We start from the raw sequence: 17,749 nt of genomic DNA, 5'->3' as shown, positions 1-17,749 counted from the left end.
TTCTACCATGACTACTCTAAAACTATGCTCCTTGTCACTTTCTATCTTCCTGTTTTATTTTAATTAGCACTTTTCAATACCTATTTGTTACATGTTGACCGTTTTAATGAAAGTCTCCCTTACTAGCTTAGAAGTTCTATCAGAACAAGGACTTTGTCTTCTTCGTTCACCACTACATTCCTAGTACTTAGAGAAATGTTGACGCATAATAGAAGCTTTATAATATTCTGTAGAATAAATCTCATTAGTTGAATAAAGATCCACCCAATGGTATCCCAAGTTAACAATGAATAACCATGCCTATCCATGAGCTCCATCAAGATAATGGAGATCCCTTCAATAAGGAGATAAGTCTAAAAGTAGCTTAATTAGTAGTATGTCAGTCTTTTCCACCAAATAGTAAAAAGAACAGAATTTTAATTATAACTAAACCATCATTCTCCTCCAAACAAGAGGAATATCTTTAATTCCAAAAGAATAAAAGAAAGAAAAATATCCCGCATGCAGCTTTTATGACTGACCTCTCATAATTTTCGGCTATTAACAATTTCACTTAATAGACGGTCTTCATTACCCTAGAGATAAAGGGTAGCAACAAAGAACACAAAGCTTTATTTTGAGTGTAGCCCTAAACCCATTAGTTTAAAACTGTCAGTGTTTTATGCTTTTAAGAAACTGTATAAATTGCACATGTTTGTGTAAGTTCATTTTCAAATGTGTGAACACAAATGTCTATTGTCTATGAGGAAAGTTCACACTGAGCTTCAAGTGAATTGTACAATTGAGCTCTAAGCTAATCAGCAGCCTCTGCCAAGCTAGCCATTTTGGTAAGTGGTCCTAAATTTCATACAGGAGCAAATAAGTTTTTGTTTTCCCAGGGGGAGAAAGCTCTGTTCACAGAGTGCAGACCAGTAATGATTTTTTTTTTCTTGTTGACTTTGCTTTTCTTTTTTAAACAAAAGAATCAGGCTGTGATTTTTAACTTCTTTTGTTAAACCTGTGTAAAAGACCTAATAACCTGTGTCTTTAAAGCCCCGCCTTATTTTTGCTCCAGATACCATTAAGATCTTTTTCCACTCAGCAATTTCTCCTTGTTTTTGTTTGTTTGTTTGTTTGTTTTGTTTCTTTGGGTTGTTTTTTTGTTTTTGTTTTTGTTTTTTTTTAAGAGAGAAAGGGAGCGAGTGGGGAGGAGGAGGTAGAGGGAGAGAATGAGAGAGGAGAAAAAAAAAAAGTCTCAAGCAGGCTCCACGCAGTACCACAGAGCCTGACGCAGGGCTCCATTCCACAATCCTGGGATCATGACCTGGGCCAGAATCAAGAATCAGAGGCTCAATGGACTGAGCCCACTCAGGTGCCCCCAATTTCTCCTTTCTAAAGCAGTAATGGTAGTTCAGTGTTTGTATTCCCAGAGAACTCCTTGGAATTAATGTGGTTAACTTCTTCTGTCTTTTTGGTAATTTAGTGTCTTTCAAAACTATATTAAATACAACATAGCCTCAGAGAAGTTACTCAAATTGGTGAATAAATCTTTTGGGTACATTCTCCGTTAAAATTTAATAGCTAGCACTAGGGATTCTTATGATGGAATTATCCTGTATCTTGAGTGTGATGGTGGTCACACAAATCTACACATGTAATAAGTGAATAAAACTAAATATAAACACATACACATACGAACAAATGAATCCTTTTAAGACTGATGAATCTAAATAAGGCTAATGATCAATGTCAATTTTCTGGTTATGATATTATATTACAGTTATGCAAGATGTTACCATTGGGGGAAACTGGGGGAAGGATATATGGATCTCTCTGTATTATTTCCTATGACTACACATGAACATAAAGTTACCTCAAAATAAAAAGCTTCAAAAAGTAAAAAAAAAAAAAAAAAAAAAAAAAAAAAAAAAAAAAAATGGAGATCTTTGGCTTGGCTCTGAGCACTGTGGTGCTGGCAGAAAATTTTTTTTTAATTTTTTTTCAACGTTTTTTATTTATTTTTGGGACAGAGAGAGACAGAACATGAACGGGGGAGAGGCAGAGAGAGAGGGAGACACAGAATTGGAAACAGGCTCCGAGCCATCAGCCCAGAGCCTGACGCAGGGCTCGAACTCACGGACTGCGAGATCGTGACCTGGCTGAAGTCGGACGCTTAACCGACTGCGCCACCCAGGCGCCCCGTGGCAGAAAATTTAAGAGTCCTCTCATTTATCTGCTATTGCCACTTATTCCCTCTATTAGAATCAGATGTGTCTCTGGAAGAACTAAATGGGGGAATGGCCAAACCTTAGAATCCCTGAAACTGAATTCTTGAAGTATGAATATCCTGTGAGCTACCCAGGGAATCTATGCTCAGAGAACAAAGTCTGCACCTTCCTTTCTGTCACCTGGGCCATATGCCATCTCCCACTAGCTCTTCTCTTCACCATCTTCACCATCTGCATTTAAAGCTCCTTAAAACGGAATCTTTTCTGTCTGTCTCTCTCTCTGTCTCGCTCTCTCTCTGTCTCTGTCTCTCTGTGTTTGTTTCCTATAAAGGAATGTATTTGTAAATCATTCATATAATTAAAACTTAAAATAGGATTAAAGGACAAGTCATGTAATAGAATTATCTTAGATCAGTATTATCATACTTCTTAAAATACTAGAAGCTCTCAAATCAAATTTTATATAAAACACTGTGGTAAACACCTGTTGTTTCTCTTCTTTGGTATAGAATTTAAAAATAAGATAGCTTGCTTCCTGGGAACCACCTTCTTTTCACATTTTTTTTTTTGGAGTAAACACTTGTATTTACAAGAAAATATTTAAGGATTTCACATATTTACTTCATATAACCCTCCTAACTATCCTATGTTCTATCACCATAAATTTTCCCAGGTTTATCACTTTCTTTTTTCCAGTTATTTTATTTTTTACCCCGTTAAAGTTTTTACTTTAATTCCAGTTAATATACAGTATTATATTTCAGGTGTACAATATAATTATTCAAAAATTCTATGCATCACCCAGTGGTCATCATGATAAATGTACTCCTTAAATTCCATCATCTACTTCACCCATCATTCCACCCACCTCCCCTCTGGTAACCATCAGTTCTCTGTAGTTAAGAGTCTGTTTCTTAGTTTGTCTTTTTCATTTTTTTCCCTTTGCTCATTTTGTTTCTTGAATACCACATATGAGTGAAATAATATGGTATTTGTCTTTCTCTGACTTATTTTGCTTAGCATTATACTCTCTAGCTCCATCCATATTGTTGCAAATGGCAAGAATTCATTTTTTATGGCTGAATAACGTGTGTGTGTGTGTGTGTGTGTGTGTGTGTGTGAGATGATATATATATATCCCCATTTTTAAAGATGGGGAACAAGAGGCCAAGAGCTGTTACTTGACTAAGGTCACACCAACAAGATTTAAAGTGACCCTATCACACAAACAGCATATAATATATTATATATATTATATATATAATATATATATAATATATATATATAATCTCACACTAAAATGTTGTTCAGCCATAAAAATGAAATCTTGCCACACATATATATATATATAATCTCACATCTTTATCCATCAATCAGACACTTGGGCTGCTTCCATATATATTGTAATGATGCTATAAATAGAGTGCATGTACCCCCTTGAATTAGTGTTCTTCTACTCTTTAGGTAAATACCCAGTAGTGCAATTGCTGGATCATAAGGTAGTTCTATCTTTAACTTTTTGAGAAACCTCCATACTGTTTTCCACTGTGGCTGCATTAGTTTGCATTCCTTCCAATGGAACAAGAGGGTTCCTTTTTCTCCACATCCTCACCAACACCTGTTGTTTCTTGTGTGTTGATTTTTAGCCATTCTGACAGGCTTGAGGTGATATCTTTTATAGTTTTGATTTGCATTTGCAGGTATCTTTTCAATTTTTTGTATCTCTAAGACCCTGTCAGATAAATACTGAGTCCTCAATAGGTTTGTTGCCTTATTGCCTGAAATCAAGCTTCACGTCTGTCTGCCTACCCTACATTTAACTAGAATACAATCTGCTCATTCAACAACCTTCTCCCTATACCTAACACCATTATGATCTTCTTTTAAGTACTATCAAAGAGCTTAATTCACCCTGGTCTCTGCCTTCACAAAGCCTATTGAGTAGGAAGATGACTGAAAGATAATAATTTAATGATAGCAAATCCTCAACAGATTGTTGTTTCCATGTCACATAAACCGTATTAAGCACCTTCCGTCTAATATGATAGCTCTCCCCATTTTTACAGATGGGGAACAAGAGGCTAAGAGCTGTTACTTGACTAAGGTCATACCAACAAGATTTAAAGTGACCATATCACACAAACAGCATTTGATAAGATGGTGTATGGATGAGAGGAGAAAAAGGACACTTACTATGGCTCAGAATATCTCTGATTTGCATTTTTCTGATGAGTGATTGTGAGCATCTTTCCATGTGTCTGACCATCTGTATTTCTTTTAAAAAATGTCTACTCAGGTCTTCTGCCCATTTTTAATTCAATTTTTTCGGTGTCATATAAGTTCTTTGTATATTTTGAATACTAACCACTTATTTTCTATTCAGTATGTTGCCTTTTTGTTTTGATGATGATTTCTTTTGCTGTACAAAAGATTTTTATTTTGATGTAGTCTCAATATTTTATTTTTCTTTTGTTTCCCTTGCTTAGGAGACATACCTATAAAAATATATCTATGACTAGGAATTTCTATTGACTTAAAGAATAAGAAGTAATTTCTGCCTGTGTTCTCTTCTAGGATTTTTATAGTTTCAGGTGTCACTTTAAATGTTGAGTCCATTTTAATTTTTTTGGTCTGGTGTTAGAAAGTGATCTAATTTCATTCTTTTGCATGTAGCTGTCGAGTTTTTCCAACACCATTTATTGAAGAGACTGTATTTTCCCCATTCCGTATAGTCTTTTTTATGGATTAATTGACCATATAAACATGAGTTTATTTCTAGGCTCTCTGCTCTGTTGGGATGGGCAAAATGGGTGCAGGGGAGTGGGAGATTCAGGCTTCCCATTATAAAATGAGTAAGACACAGGAATAAAGTAGAGCATAGGATATATAGTCAATGATATTGTAATAGTGTTGCATGGTGACAGATGATAGCTACATTGTGGTGAGCATAGCATAATATATAGAGTTGGATCACTGTACACCTGAAACTAATGTAACATTGTGTGTCAACTATAATCAAATGTACCTTTTTTAAGTTTACTCATTTTGAGAGTGAGCACGTGTGAGCAGGGGAGAGGGGTAGAGAGAGGGGGAAAGAGAATTTCAAGCAGGATCCATGCTGTCAGTGCAGAGCCCAACATAAGGCATGATAGTGAGATCATGACCTGAGCTGAAATCAAGAATTGGCCATTTTACCAACTAAGCCACCTAGACACCCCTAAAAAATTTTTTAACTAAACTTTGAACTAGGCTGCACTGACTGCCAGAAAATGCCAATTATCTCTTGTCTGCCATATTTTTACACATGCTTTTTTTTCTCTCCTTCATGTGCACCTTCCTCTAAGTCCACTTTCTATTTCTGAATCTTTGACTAAGTTGTACAGCACTAACCCCCTTTCTGATAAATGAACTTGTGTCTTTTTTATATCTATATATCTCTCGTTGAACTATAATCTTTTATGTCTGCCGATCCCAAACTGGACTATGAACAAAGGTGTGATCCTTCAACTCTCTGCTCTAACATCTAGAATAGTTCTTTGCATATGGTAGATGCTCGGTCAATGATCATTGAATTAGATAAAATAATAAAATTAAAATTTTTACCAGGTGCTTGGCATAAACCAGGAAAAATGATAAGTGCCTTCCATATACCATCTCATTCATTGCCTACCCCTTTTACAGATGAAAAACTAACATTCAGAGAAGCTAAGAAGCATTGAGAAGCAAATATTTGGGACATGTGGAAGGGGCCAAGAGAAAAAGCAAAATTAGCAAATTTTCTAAGCAGAATTCCTATGCCAGAAAGCCTTTGGGATTATTTGTGTGCAGGGGTCTGTATGCCTACTCCCTTCCTATCTACTCTGAACTCACAGTGTAAATTTTCTCCATTATCCTACTCTTTTGGTTGGGTAGGGTAAGGAAAGACCCAAATATCCTAGCTTCAATTTTCTGCCTCTTTCCAGCATCCCAGAGGTGTTTTTAGTGCCTTTATCCCCAGGGAATTTTTAATCTCAGTTAGGGCCTTAATAACAGGATAAATATTCTAGCCTTTTTGCTCCACACTCTCTAATCCCTGCAGGACCTGAGACTTTACTACCACTCCCTGTCCTAGGCCTGGTAAGTCTATCTCTGTATGTCACCCTACAATAAGCACACTACAAACAGGCCAAAGACCTGGAGAACACTAAGATAATTTTCTCACTGAGGTAGTCTCCACTTCAGATAAAAAGGACTTACAAATGAATCACACTTCTTTACCATTGCTATATGCCATGTAGTGCTCTTCAGATGAATGTCTCCCATAAGGATTCCTCACAGTAGCCTCTGAAGTAGGAATGAACTCTCCAGGTCACAGAATCTGAAGCAGGTTGACAAGAGGTTAGGTGACTTGACTGTGATCACATAGCTGGTGAGTTAGCAGAGCTGAGATTTGAAAAGGGCTGCTCTTACTCTTCCATTGACAAAAGTTGAATCCTGGGCAGGTGGCTTCCAGATGCTCACAAGCACTTTCAGTGATGAACAGTGTGTTCCTTTCTTCATGAGACAGCTTTGTTCCTGGACATTTTTCATGAGCTCTAACTCAAATATTAGTGAGAAGGACAGGAAGCGATGACCCCAAGGCCTTCACCTTGATCTCTCTTAGAATCTTGGCATACTGTGCTCCACATGTTTTTCCAACTTCATTTTCTCTATCTGTGCAAATGGGGCTGAGGCAAGGGGGGCATGCAGTCATTGTGCTGCGTAACTACAAGGATAGAGTAAACATTCTTTGAGAGGCAGCTCAGAGGCTGAGGAAACTTGATTCAATTATTAAAAGACTGGAAGAAAAGGTGGGGGAAAAAAAGTGAAGAAAGCAAGTCTTTCCCATTTATGTCTAGATTATTCAGCTCTCAATTTTCTCCACACCAAAGAAAGGGCATTGAAGTATGGACACTCTAAAAACAATGTCTTATCTAAATGTACATACCATGTCTGAGTACAGCCTTGTTCATGCATTTTATACAGTAACATATACAGACGGAATCACATGCTGAACTAAATACATGGTGTGCTCAGAATGGAACAGCTTTACATATACCATTTTACAAGGACTCCCCACCCCCCACCCAGATTTCTCTCTGTCCCTGACCCTTCATCTACCACCAAAACTGAAATACCATCTGAGTATTCTTGGTCCCAAGCTCTCTGGTAGAAACTCAGGAAGGGAAATAGCACAGAAGGAAAATTTTAAATGCATGGAAGAAGGGATGATAAGACAAAGGGACAAGATGTTTGTCTCCATATCACAGTAACAGCCACATTGGGCACTGGGAAGGCATCCTGGTCCAGGGTTCCTTCCCCCAGACCACATGAGAAGACCTTATCCTTTGCCTTCTTGCCTCTTTCTTTCTGGGTATGGATAGCTGATGGAAGGGATTGCAAGGAGTACTGCAGCTTAAGGTTAGGGATATAGATGGACTTATCTCCAGAGGGCTCAAGCAGTTCCACCCTCTCTGTTCCCACTAACAGCCAGAACACAGTCACATCCCATCATATTAGAAACCAGTGTGAGAAAGGTACTGTTCCCTCCCGAATATCTCCTGTGTTTATTCCTGTGTCTTGTTCTCAACTTTCCTTTTCATCCTCTTCTCTCCCTTTACTATCCCCTTCCTGACTTTTTAATCAAATTCTTTCTCAAACTCTCAATTACTGGCTGGCTAGTGGATCAGAGAATAGTGAGAAGGTACTTTTAGGTAAGGGAAGATCAGGGAATATAGAAAGTGTGGGTAATAGGCAAAGAGATGGGGTGGACATGTGTAGAAGCTCCATGCCATAATCTGACCAAACTGGTCTCCATATTTGCTTACAGTTAACAATTGTGTTCCCAGTGATTAAAATTTACTTCTCATACCCTCTTCATGTACCTTTGATTTTTATAAGACTGTGTTTTCATTCCTCAGTAACTTTATCACATCACCTATTATGGCCAAATTAACTTGACATCTACCACTGACCGATCTGCATGATCTCACCTGTTTCACCCAGAAACCTATGACAAGCACAGGATTCTAGTACTAACATAAGCCAGGCAATGTTACGGCTTTAGCAGACTACATGAGACTCAGCCTTTCACCATGTGTTTGTTGTTCTGAGCCTCATCTGTGAATAACCATGGGCTCAGTGGCTTGAAAAACCCATCCAACAACACCCCCCCCCCACTCTGCTTTCTCTTATCTCTCAGTCTTGATCTTCCCATCTTGAAAAGTAACCACAAATCAAATGTGCCTGACCTTTGATTTTTATATTATTTTATTGTCACATAGGCAGATCAGAAGAAAATAAGAGTACAAGGCAGAATTGGGTTCACAGGCATAGAAGATTCTCCATGGTGAGGATAAGTAACAAGAGTGAGTTCTACAACCATGTAACTCACCCTACAGCCTAGCCTAGACATTGTTGAATCAGACTTAAGTGGAAAGTCTCCTTTGATCCCTGGTAATGATAAATTCACCTCCTGCCATATATCACTTCCCAATGCTATACAGCCTTCTTATCCTGGATGTTTTTTATGAGATCTAACTCAAATTTTTTCTGCTATCCTTTCAGTTTCAGCCACAGAATAAGAATGAATCCCAATGGCTTCATCTGTCAGGGCTTCCTAGGGTTCAGAGCAGGGCAGTAAGGTCTTCTCTACCTACCCTACCTGGACCTGACCATGCATTTCACAAACCACAGCCATCAGAACCCAAACTCTTTTCTGCTCATGGGAATTCCTGGCCTGGAGGCATCCTACTTTTGGATTGCATTTCCCTTCTGCTCCATGTATGCCCTAGCAGTGCTTGGCAACATGGCAGTGCTGCTGGTGGTGCGATCAGAGCCTGCACTACACCAGCCCATGTACCTGTTCCTATGCATGCTGTCCATCGTTGACCTGGTGCTCTGCACTTCTACTGTGCCCAAACTCCTTGCACTTTTTTGGACAAATGCTACTGAGATTGACTTTGGGGCCTGTGCTACTCAGATGTTCTTTATCCATGGCTTTTCAGCTGTTGAATCTGGTATCCTGTTAGCAATGGCCTTTGACCGCTACTTGGCCATCTGCCGGCCACTGCACTATGGGTCATTGTTGCCCCCAGAGGCTGTGGGCAAGCTGGCAGCTGCTGCTGTGTTTCGTGGCTTGGGCCTCATGACCCCACTCACATGCTTATTGGCAAGGCTGAGCTACTGTAGCCGAGTGGTGGCCCACTCCTACTGTGAGCACATGGCTGTGGTAAAGCTGGCTTGTGGGGGTACACGGCCAAACAACATCTATGGCATTACTGCTGCCACGCTAGTTGTGGGCACAGATTCCATCTGCATCACTGTCTCCTATACACTAATCCTCCGGGCTGTGTTAGGCCTCTCCTCCAAAGAGGCAAGAGCTAAGACCTTTGGCACTTGTGGCTCCCACCTGGGTGTCATCCTTCTCTTCTATACACCAGGGCTCTTCTCATTCTACACTCAGCGCTTTGGCCAGCATGTGCCCCGGCACATCCATATCCTCTTGGCTGACCTCTACCTTGTTGTACCACCCATGCTCAACCCCATCATCTATGGCATGAAGACCAAGCAGATCCGGGATGGGGCCCTCCGACTGCTGAAGCGGGGCATTGTTCAGTCTTAAATCTCCAACCCCACCCTAGAACCTTGTCTTCTTCCTTTAGGCTTGGGCAATTGTTGGAGTGGGCCATTGGGAATATATGGCCACCAGTTAAACTGTGAGCCAGACTGGGGCAATTGGAGGTTCCTCACACCTTCGCCTGTCCCTGGAATATACATTCTACCCGCTATTCCCACGGTGAGAGCTGTTCCATGGACACAGCCTTGAGAGAGTAAGGTATTGTTGAGCCCATCTGGCCAGTATACATGACTGAACCCAGTTAAGGCCTCTCTATAAACTTTTAAGATTTGACAGGTGGGTACTTGGGGTCACTAACACAAATCTCATAAGTAAGTTCCCTTGCTTTTTAAACCTGCCACCTACACATCTGGAGTGGCCTGCCTCTTGCATTGGTCTCCTCTTGTCCTCTGTGTATGAGGGCCAGTTTGTGAGCCGATGGTAATGTTTAAGAGACCAGAGGTTCCCAGCATGGTGGAGAGAGAAGCCCACACTCAATAGTATCCTTACTTTGATAAGGAGATAAGTAGCACAAGTCTGAAGGATGAGGAACCATTAGGTATTTCCCATTTGTGATGTAGATATGATTACAAAGCCTAGGGATCCCATGTTTATTGGGAAACATGGTCACCAAGCTGATGATCACCTCCCAGGGAATTCCACACTGCTGTTCTGACAGGACTCCTCCCTTCTAGGAGACCTTGATAAAATAAAAAAGATAAGACTCACAGTCTGACAAGAAGAAATAACCTTTATCCACAGTCAGGTGCTCCTACTCTGATATGGATACATGCATGCCTCCCTTAGTGAACTCTCAGTTTGACAGGAGAAACACACAGAATTAGAGAAACAGAAATGGAGACCTAGCAGTCAGCAATGGGCTTTGGGAAAACTGTGCCTGCTGTACAGAAGAATAAGCAACAAGGTATAATGTCAATCTAGGAAGGTTCTCTGAAAGGTAAGAATTTTCATCTTTTTTACTGAGTATGCACTATGTTAAAATCGAGGTATGGACATGATATGGTCAAAAGTGCTCATGGAGACTTTTCACTGTTGGAGGAGACCTACATATAGGAGACAACAGCAAAACCAAATAAGTTAAGCCAAATTAAATGAATATTAGGATAAGCACAGGGACAATGGGTACTGAGTAAGGACATCTAACTTGTTCAGGGGAAAAGAGGTCTTAGGACTCACCTCATCTCATTCCACTTCTGTCCAAATAGGAAAGGCTGCTTTCTCAGAAGCCTTCAACCACACCTGAGTGTGAGGTGTGGGAACAAAGTCTCATACTAGATGACTCAAGTCTGATATCCTTAGTCTTTTCTTCTAGTCCGTGGTGTGGCCATGTGGAGCTGCCACCAAGCCTCAAAGGTCCAGGGAAAAGACCAAACCCCTTCTTTAGAGATGAAATAGAGAAAACATTCCAATTTGACCTCCTGAGCAGGTTTTTAAAAATGAAAGTGCTAGGAATTTACCCAAGGGATACAGGAGTACTGATGCATAGGGGCACTTGTACCCCAATGTTTATAGCAGCACTTTCAACAATAGCCAAATTATGGAAAGAGCCTAAATGTCCATCAACTGATGAATGGATAAAGAAATTGTGGTTTATATACACAATGGAATACTACGTGGCAATGAGAAAGAATGAAATATGGCCTTTTGTAGCAACGTGGATGGAACTGGAGAGTGTGATGCTAAGTGGAATAAGCCATACAGAGAAAGACAAATACCATATGGTTTCACTCTTATGTGGATCCTGAGAAACTTAACATAAACCCATGGGGGAGGGGAAGGAAAAAAAAAAAAAAGAGGTTAGAGTGGGAGAGAGCCAAAGCATAAGAGACTGTTAAAAAGTGAGAACAAACTGAGGGTTGATGGGGGGTGGGAGGGAGGGGAGGGTGGATGATGGGTATTGAGGAGGGCACCTTTTGGGATGAGCACTGGGTGTTGTATGGAAACCAGTTTGACAATAAATTTCATATATTAAAAAATAAATAAATAAAAATCTTCTTCATTGCTAAAAAAATAAAATAAAAATAAAAATGAAAGTGATGGCTGTGATTTAGAAGGTCCATTAGGATCCAGAGTTCTCAAAGTCTCTGGTCCTGACATCTGTGCTCAGACTCTACAGGCAGATTGATAGGTATTTAATAGGTATTTGGCTCCAGGGTAAAGCATTTTAGTAAGCTAGGAAAGAGCTTACAAAGGAGAAGGCCACTAGCAGGCTCAAGAAGACCTAGGTCATCAGAACTTCATCTAGTTACAGCAGTGGATTAGTTTAACACTCTTCAGTGCCTCAGGAGGATGTACATCGTCTTATTACAGTCCCATAACCATCTGATGAGCACATAACTACCCCCCCCCTTTATAGAGTCAGAAGATTAGCAAGGTAATAACTTGTCCAAGAAATCAAATATCAGAGCCAAGGTTAAATCTCTTTAATTCTAAATTCTGTGGTTTTTACTCTTTACCAGGTGAGTTCCTATAAATCTACACCCTGAGACCAAAAATCTAATAAAATCTATTCTTTTCTTAACATCACTGACTTTTCTGAGAATATGCAATATGCTAAGCACCATTCTAGGAATTGGAAATATAATTATGATTCAGGAGAATAAATCCTTGGTGACAGATTGAATAGGAGACATCTGCAAACCCACCACTACCACCCTATCCCATGCAACATACTCTCCGTGACTTCCAAGTTAACATAATAGTTCTTCCTTCACTCAAGGGCTCAGCACACACAAAATTAGTAGTTTTAATTTACCCATAAACATCCCAGGTTGCCAGACAACTAGAGACCACACAATGGGCAATAAATTCTAGTCCCCAGGATATTTAATTCAAATTAGGGGGGAATCAAGGAAACCAGCTACACTGTATTTGGGACCATTGGCTACAATTGGATTTATTTTTCCCAAACTATTCTTTAATGAGATATAATTTACCTAAAATAAAATGCATATGTTAAGTATATAGTTAGATGATCTCTGACAAATGTGTGCATCAGTATAACTACCACCTTAATCAAGATACAGAGCATTTTTATAATCCCAGAAACTTCCCTTGTGTTCTTTCCAGGTAATACCCTTAGGGCTCACCCACTGAGAAAACCACTGTTTGATTTGGATTACCTTATATGAACTTTTAGAACAGTAAGTTTGATATAAGTGGAATGATACATATTCTATGTGTCCAACTTCCTTGACTTAACATGGTTTTTTTGTTTTTATTAATAATTTTATTAATTTACATCCAAGTTAGCATATAGTGCAACAATGATTTCAGGAGTAGATTCCTTAATGCCCCTTACTCATTTAGTCCATCCCCTCTCCCATGACCCCTCCAGCTGTTTGTTCTCTATATTTAAGAGTCTTTTATGTTTTGTCCTACCCCCCCCCATTTTTATTATTTTTGCTTCCCTTCTGTTCATGTTTTGTATCTTAGAGTCCTCATATGAAGTCATGTGATATTTGTCTTTCTCTAATTTCGCTTAGCATAATACCCTGTAGTTCCATACACGTAGTTGCAAATGGCAAGATTTCATTCTTTTTGATTGCCAAGTAATACTCCATTTTATTATATATATATATATACCACATGCATCTGTACACCACATGCATTTTTATCCATGCATCTGTCTATGGACATTTGGACTCTTTCCATACTTTGGCTATTGTTGATAGTGCTGCTATAAACATGGGGGTGCACGTGCCCCTTTGAAACAGCATTATCTGTATCACTTGGATAAATACCTAGTAGAACAATTGCTGGGTTGTAGGGTAGTTCTATTTTTAATTTTTTGAGGAACCTCCATACTGTTTTCCAGAGTGGCTGCACCAGTTTGCATTCCCACCAGCAGCGCAAAAGAGATCCTCTTTCTCCACATCCTCGCCAACATCTCTTGTTGCCTGAGTTGTTAATGTTAGCCATTCTGACAGGGGTGAGGTGGTATCTCACTGTGGTTTTGATTTGTATTTCCCTGATGATGAGTGATGTTAAGCATTTTTTCATGTATCAGTTGGCCATCTGGATGTCTCCTTTGGAGAAGTGTCTATTCATGTCTTTTGCCCATTTCTTCACAGGATTATTTGTTTTTTGGGTGTTGAGTTTGATAAGTTTTCTATAGATTTTGGATACTAATTCTTTATCTGATATGTCATTTGCAAATATCTTCTCCCATTCTGTTGGTTGCCTTTTAGTTTTGCTGATTGTTTCCTTCGCTGTGCAGAAAGAAGCTTCTTATTTTGATGAGGTCCCAATAGTTCATTTTTGCTTTTGTTTCCCTTGTCTCCAGAGACATGTTGAATAAGAAGTTGCTGCGGGTTGGCTCAACATGTTTTTGAGGTTCCTTTGTATTTGTCTGCATCAGCTGTTAATTCTTTTTTGTTGCTGATATTCCATTGCATGAATACATCAAAGTTTAACTATTTTGGGACACTTGAGTTGCTTTCTTTTTTTTTTTTTTTTTTTTTTGCTATTATAAATATGCTATGAATATTAAACTAAAATTTCTGGGTTATAAGGTAAGTGTATGTTTAATAGAACCTGCCAAATGGTTTTCCAAAGTAATTGTACCATTTTATACTGTCATGAGTGATGTATGACACTTGGTTGTTCCACATCCTGATCAACCCTTTAAACTATCATTCTTTATTATTTTACCCGTTCCAATATGTATAAAATAGTAATTTGTGGTTTTAATTTGCTTTTGATGACTGACGTTGAACAATATTTTATACACTTAACTGTTCATGCATATACCTTCTATGAAATGTCTGTTAATGTTTTTTGTCCACTTTTATTGAATTTTTTTGTTTTGATTATACTAGCTATTTATTCTGAATACAAGTCGTCTGTCATATAAACATAGTGAAAATATTGGCCAATTGTGTCGGTTGCCTTTTGATTTTCTTACTAGTCTCCTTTGATAAAAAGAAATTTTAGTTATGATAAAATTAACAATCTTATTCATGGTTAGTACTTTGTTTTATAGATTTAGCTTTTAATTTTAGGTCTGTGATCAAACACAAATTATAATTATATATGGTGTGAAGTAGAGATCAAGATTTATTTTTTCATTTATGGATATTCAGTTCCAGAATTTGTTGAAAGACTCTTCTCAAAATTGCCTTGACAACTTTGCCAAATATCAGTCAAATTTTTATGTATGGATGTATTTCTGAATTTTCTTCTCTCTTTTGTTAATCTATTTGACTATCATATAAATCTTATATCCTCATATCAACACTGTCTTAACTTTATTATAAGTCTCGAAAGGAGGTAGTGTAAGTCTTCCAACATTATACTTTCACAGTGGTTCTGGCTGTTCCATGTTCTTTACATTCCTGTATGTTTTGAAATCAATTTGTTAAAATCATATCAAAACCCTAGCAATAATTTTTGTAGTAATTATTTTTTCAGATTTCATACTGGCTAGGATCTCTGATACAATATTCAATAGAGTTAAGCAAACATCCTTGCTTTGTTTCTGATCTTAATTATGGTAGATTGAATACTTTCCTAAGTATCATGCTAACTGTAGGTTTTTCAAAGGTTCCCTTTACCAATTGTTGAAAGTTATTATCCAGATAATGTTGAATTTAGTCATCATATTTTTTTCATATAGTTAGGTGATCACATGATTTTTCTCCTTCATGCTATTAATGTAGTATACTAATTGACTTACTTTTAAGTGGTAAACTACCTTGCATTCCTGGAATAAACCCCACTTGGTCATGATGTGGTACCATATTTGTATATTGCTGGAATTAGTTTGTTAATGTTTTGATAGAGATAATTGTGTCTATGTTCATGACAGATACTGATCTTTTAAGTTTCTTGTAATTTTCTTGTCCAGTTCTTATATCAGGGCTTTTTTTTTTTACTCATAAAATGTAATAAAGTGTTCCTTATTGTTTTTTCTGAAAACATTCATGTAACATTTATTCCTTAAACATTTGATACAATTACACAGGAAAGAAATCTGGATCTGAAGTTTCCTTTATTTTACATTTATTTTTATTTAACGTTTATTCATTTTTGAGAGAGACAGAGCATGAGTGGGGAAGGAGCAGAGAGAGGGAGGCACAGAATCCAAAGCAGGCTCCAGGGTCTGAGCTGTCAGCACAGAGCCCGACGCAGAGCTCAAACTCATGAACTGCAAAATCATGACCTGAGCTGAAGTCAGACACTCAACTGACTGAGCCACCCAAGTGCCCCTATTTTATATTTAATTTTTAATGAATTCTATTCAAATGTTCTATTTTCATAATCTTCCCACTTCGTCTAGATTCTCAAAGTAACAACTGTTATAATATACCAACATATGTATAAAATTATTTATAATATCCCCTTATAATCCTTTCAATTCTGTAGGACTTGTCACCACTTATTATATTAGTTATTTGTGTTTGTTTTGTCCTGTTTTGTCATGCAGGGGGTGGGGAGAGGAGGTGTATCAATTTTATTTTTAGAACCAGACTATGGTTTTGATGATTTTTCTTTTTTCTCTATTTGCTTTTCTTTAACTTCTACTCTTTATTTCCATTCTTCTATTTACTTTGGGTTTAATAGTCTATTCTCTTTCTAGTTTCTTAAGGTGGAAACTTAGACCATTGATTTTAAACATGTTTCCTAATAAAAGTGTATGTATAAACTCTCCATGCTTTGCTTTAGCTGCATCCCACAAATTTTGATCTGTTAAAAAATTTTGTACTATTTAATTTCCCTTATGACTTTTTTTTTGTGACCCATTGGTTATTTTAAGTGTGTTGCTTACTTTCCTAGTATTTGGTGATTTTTCTATATTATTTATTACTATTAATGTATCATTTAATTCCATCATGGTTGGAAAACATACACTGTATCTCAGTCCTTCAAAATGTATTCACACTTGTTTTATAGCCCTTTATATGGTCTATCTGGGTGAATAGTCCATGTGCACTTAAAATGTTCCTGCATATTTGGAGTGTGTTTTAAGATTGTCACTTAGGTCAAGTTGATCAATGATCAACTTTATCATATTAAAGATTTTTTTATCTGGTTCTTCTGTCAGTCACTGATGGAACTGTTAAAATCTCTAACTACAGTTGTGGATTTCTCTATTTTTCCTTTTATTTCTGTCAGTTTTGCTTTGTGTATTTTGTAGCTTTGTTATTAGGTGCATACAAATTTATAATTTTTATATATTCTTGATGAATTGACACTTAACATTATGAGTAGTAATCTGCATTTAAGTCAATTTTGTTGATATTATACAACCTATGTTCTGCTTAAATTGTATAGTACATTTTTTATCTTCTTACTTTTAAACTTCAAGTGGCTTTATATTTAGTTAACTATAAAGAGCATAAGTTGGGCCTTGATTATGTATCTAGTCTGATAAATTCTACGTATTAACTGGAATATGTAGTTTACTTTTAATGTTATACTTAAGTCTATCTTACTATGTGTTTTGTATATGTCTCTTGTATTCTTTGTTCCCTTATTTCTCCTGTATTGCATTTTGGGGGGTTAATTGAACATATACTAAAATACCATTTTATGCCCTCTACTTGTGTTTAGCTGTACTTCATATTATTGTTCTATTGGTAGCTCTAGGATTTACCCCATTTAGCACAATCTTCCTTGAATTAATGTTATACCACTTCATGGAAATCATAAGAATATTACAACGGTTTAGTTCTGTCCTTTGTTATTTTTATATATATTTTACATAAAATGTGTATTTGCATATATTTTATATACATTATAAACTTCAAAAACTAAACCAACTTAAAGGATTTAATAAAAGAAAACTTTTGTATATATATTTACTATTTTCAGTGCTCTTCTTTCCTTCCCATAGATCTAAATTTTCATAAAGTATTTCTCAACATGAATCATTTACTTTAAC

General features: G+C 37.4%; 2 protein-coding genes across 5 annotated transcripts in view; both read left to right on the top strand.

Moving 5' to 3' along the window:
- The window catches only part of TRIM21 (tripartite motif containing 21), a 145,997-nt gene that overhangs the window by 100,858 nt on the left and 27,390 nt on the right, over positions 1-17,749 (top strand). The window lies entirely within an intron of this gene.
- LOC102973049 (putative olfactory receptor 52P1) lies at positions 8,902-9,990 on the top strand. The gene has a single exon (XM_007089419.2). The coding sequence runs from the start codon at positions 8,902-8,904 to the stop codon at positions 9,847-9,849; it is 948 nt and encodes a 315-aa protein (XP_007089481.2). The 3' UTR covers positions 9,850-9,990.

Source organism: Panthera tigris, chromosome D1 (genome assembly GCF_018350195.1).
Source record: "Panthera tigris isolate Pti1 chromosome D1, P.tigris_Pti1_mat1.1, whole genome shotgun sequence".
Classification (NCBI taxonomy): domain Eukaryota; kingdom Metazoa; phylum Chordata; class Mammalia; order Carnivora; family Felidae; genus Panthera; species Panthera tigris.
The sequence above is the reverse complement of the archived record's forward strand: the minus strand, read 5'-3'. Positions and strand labels throughout refer to the sequence as shown.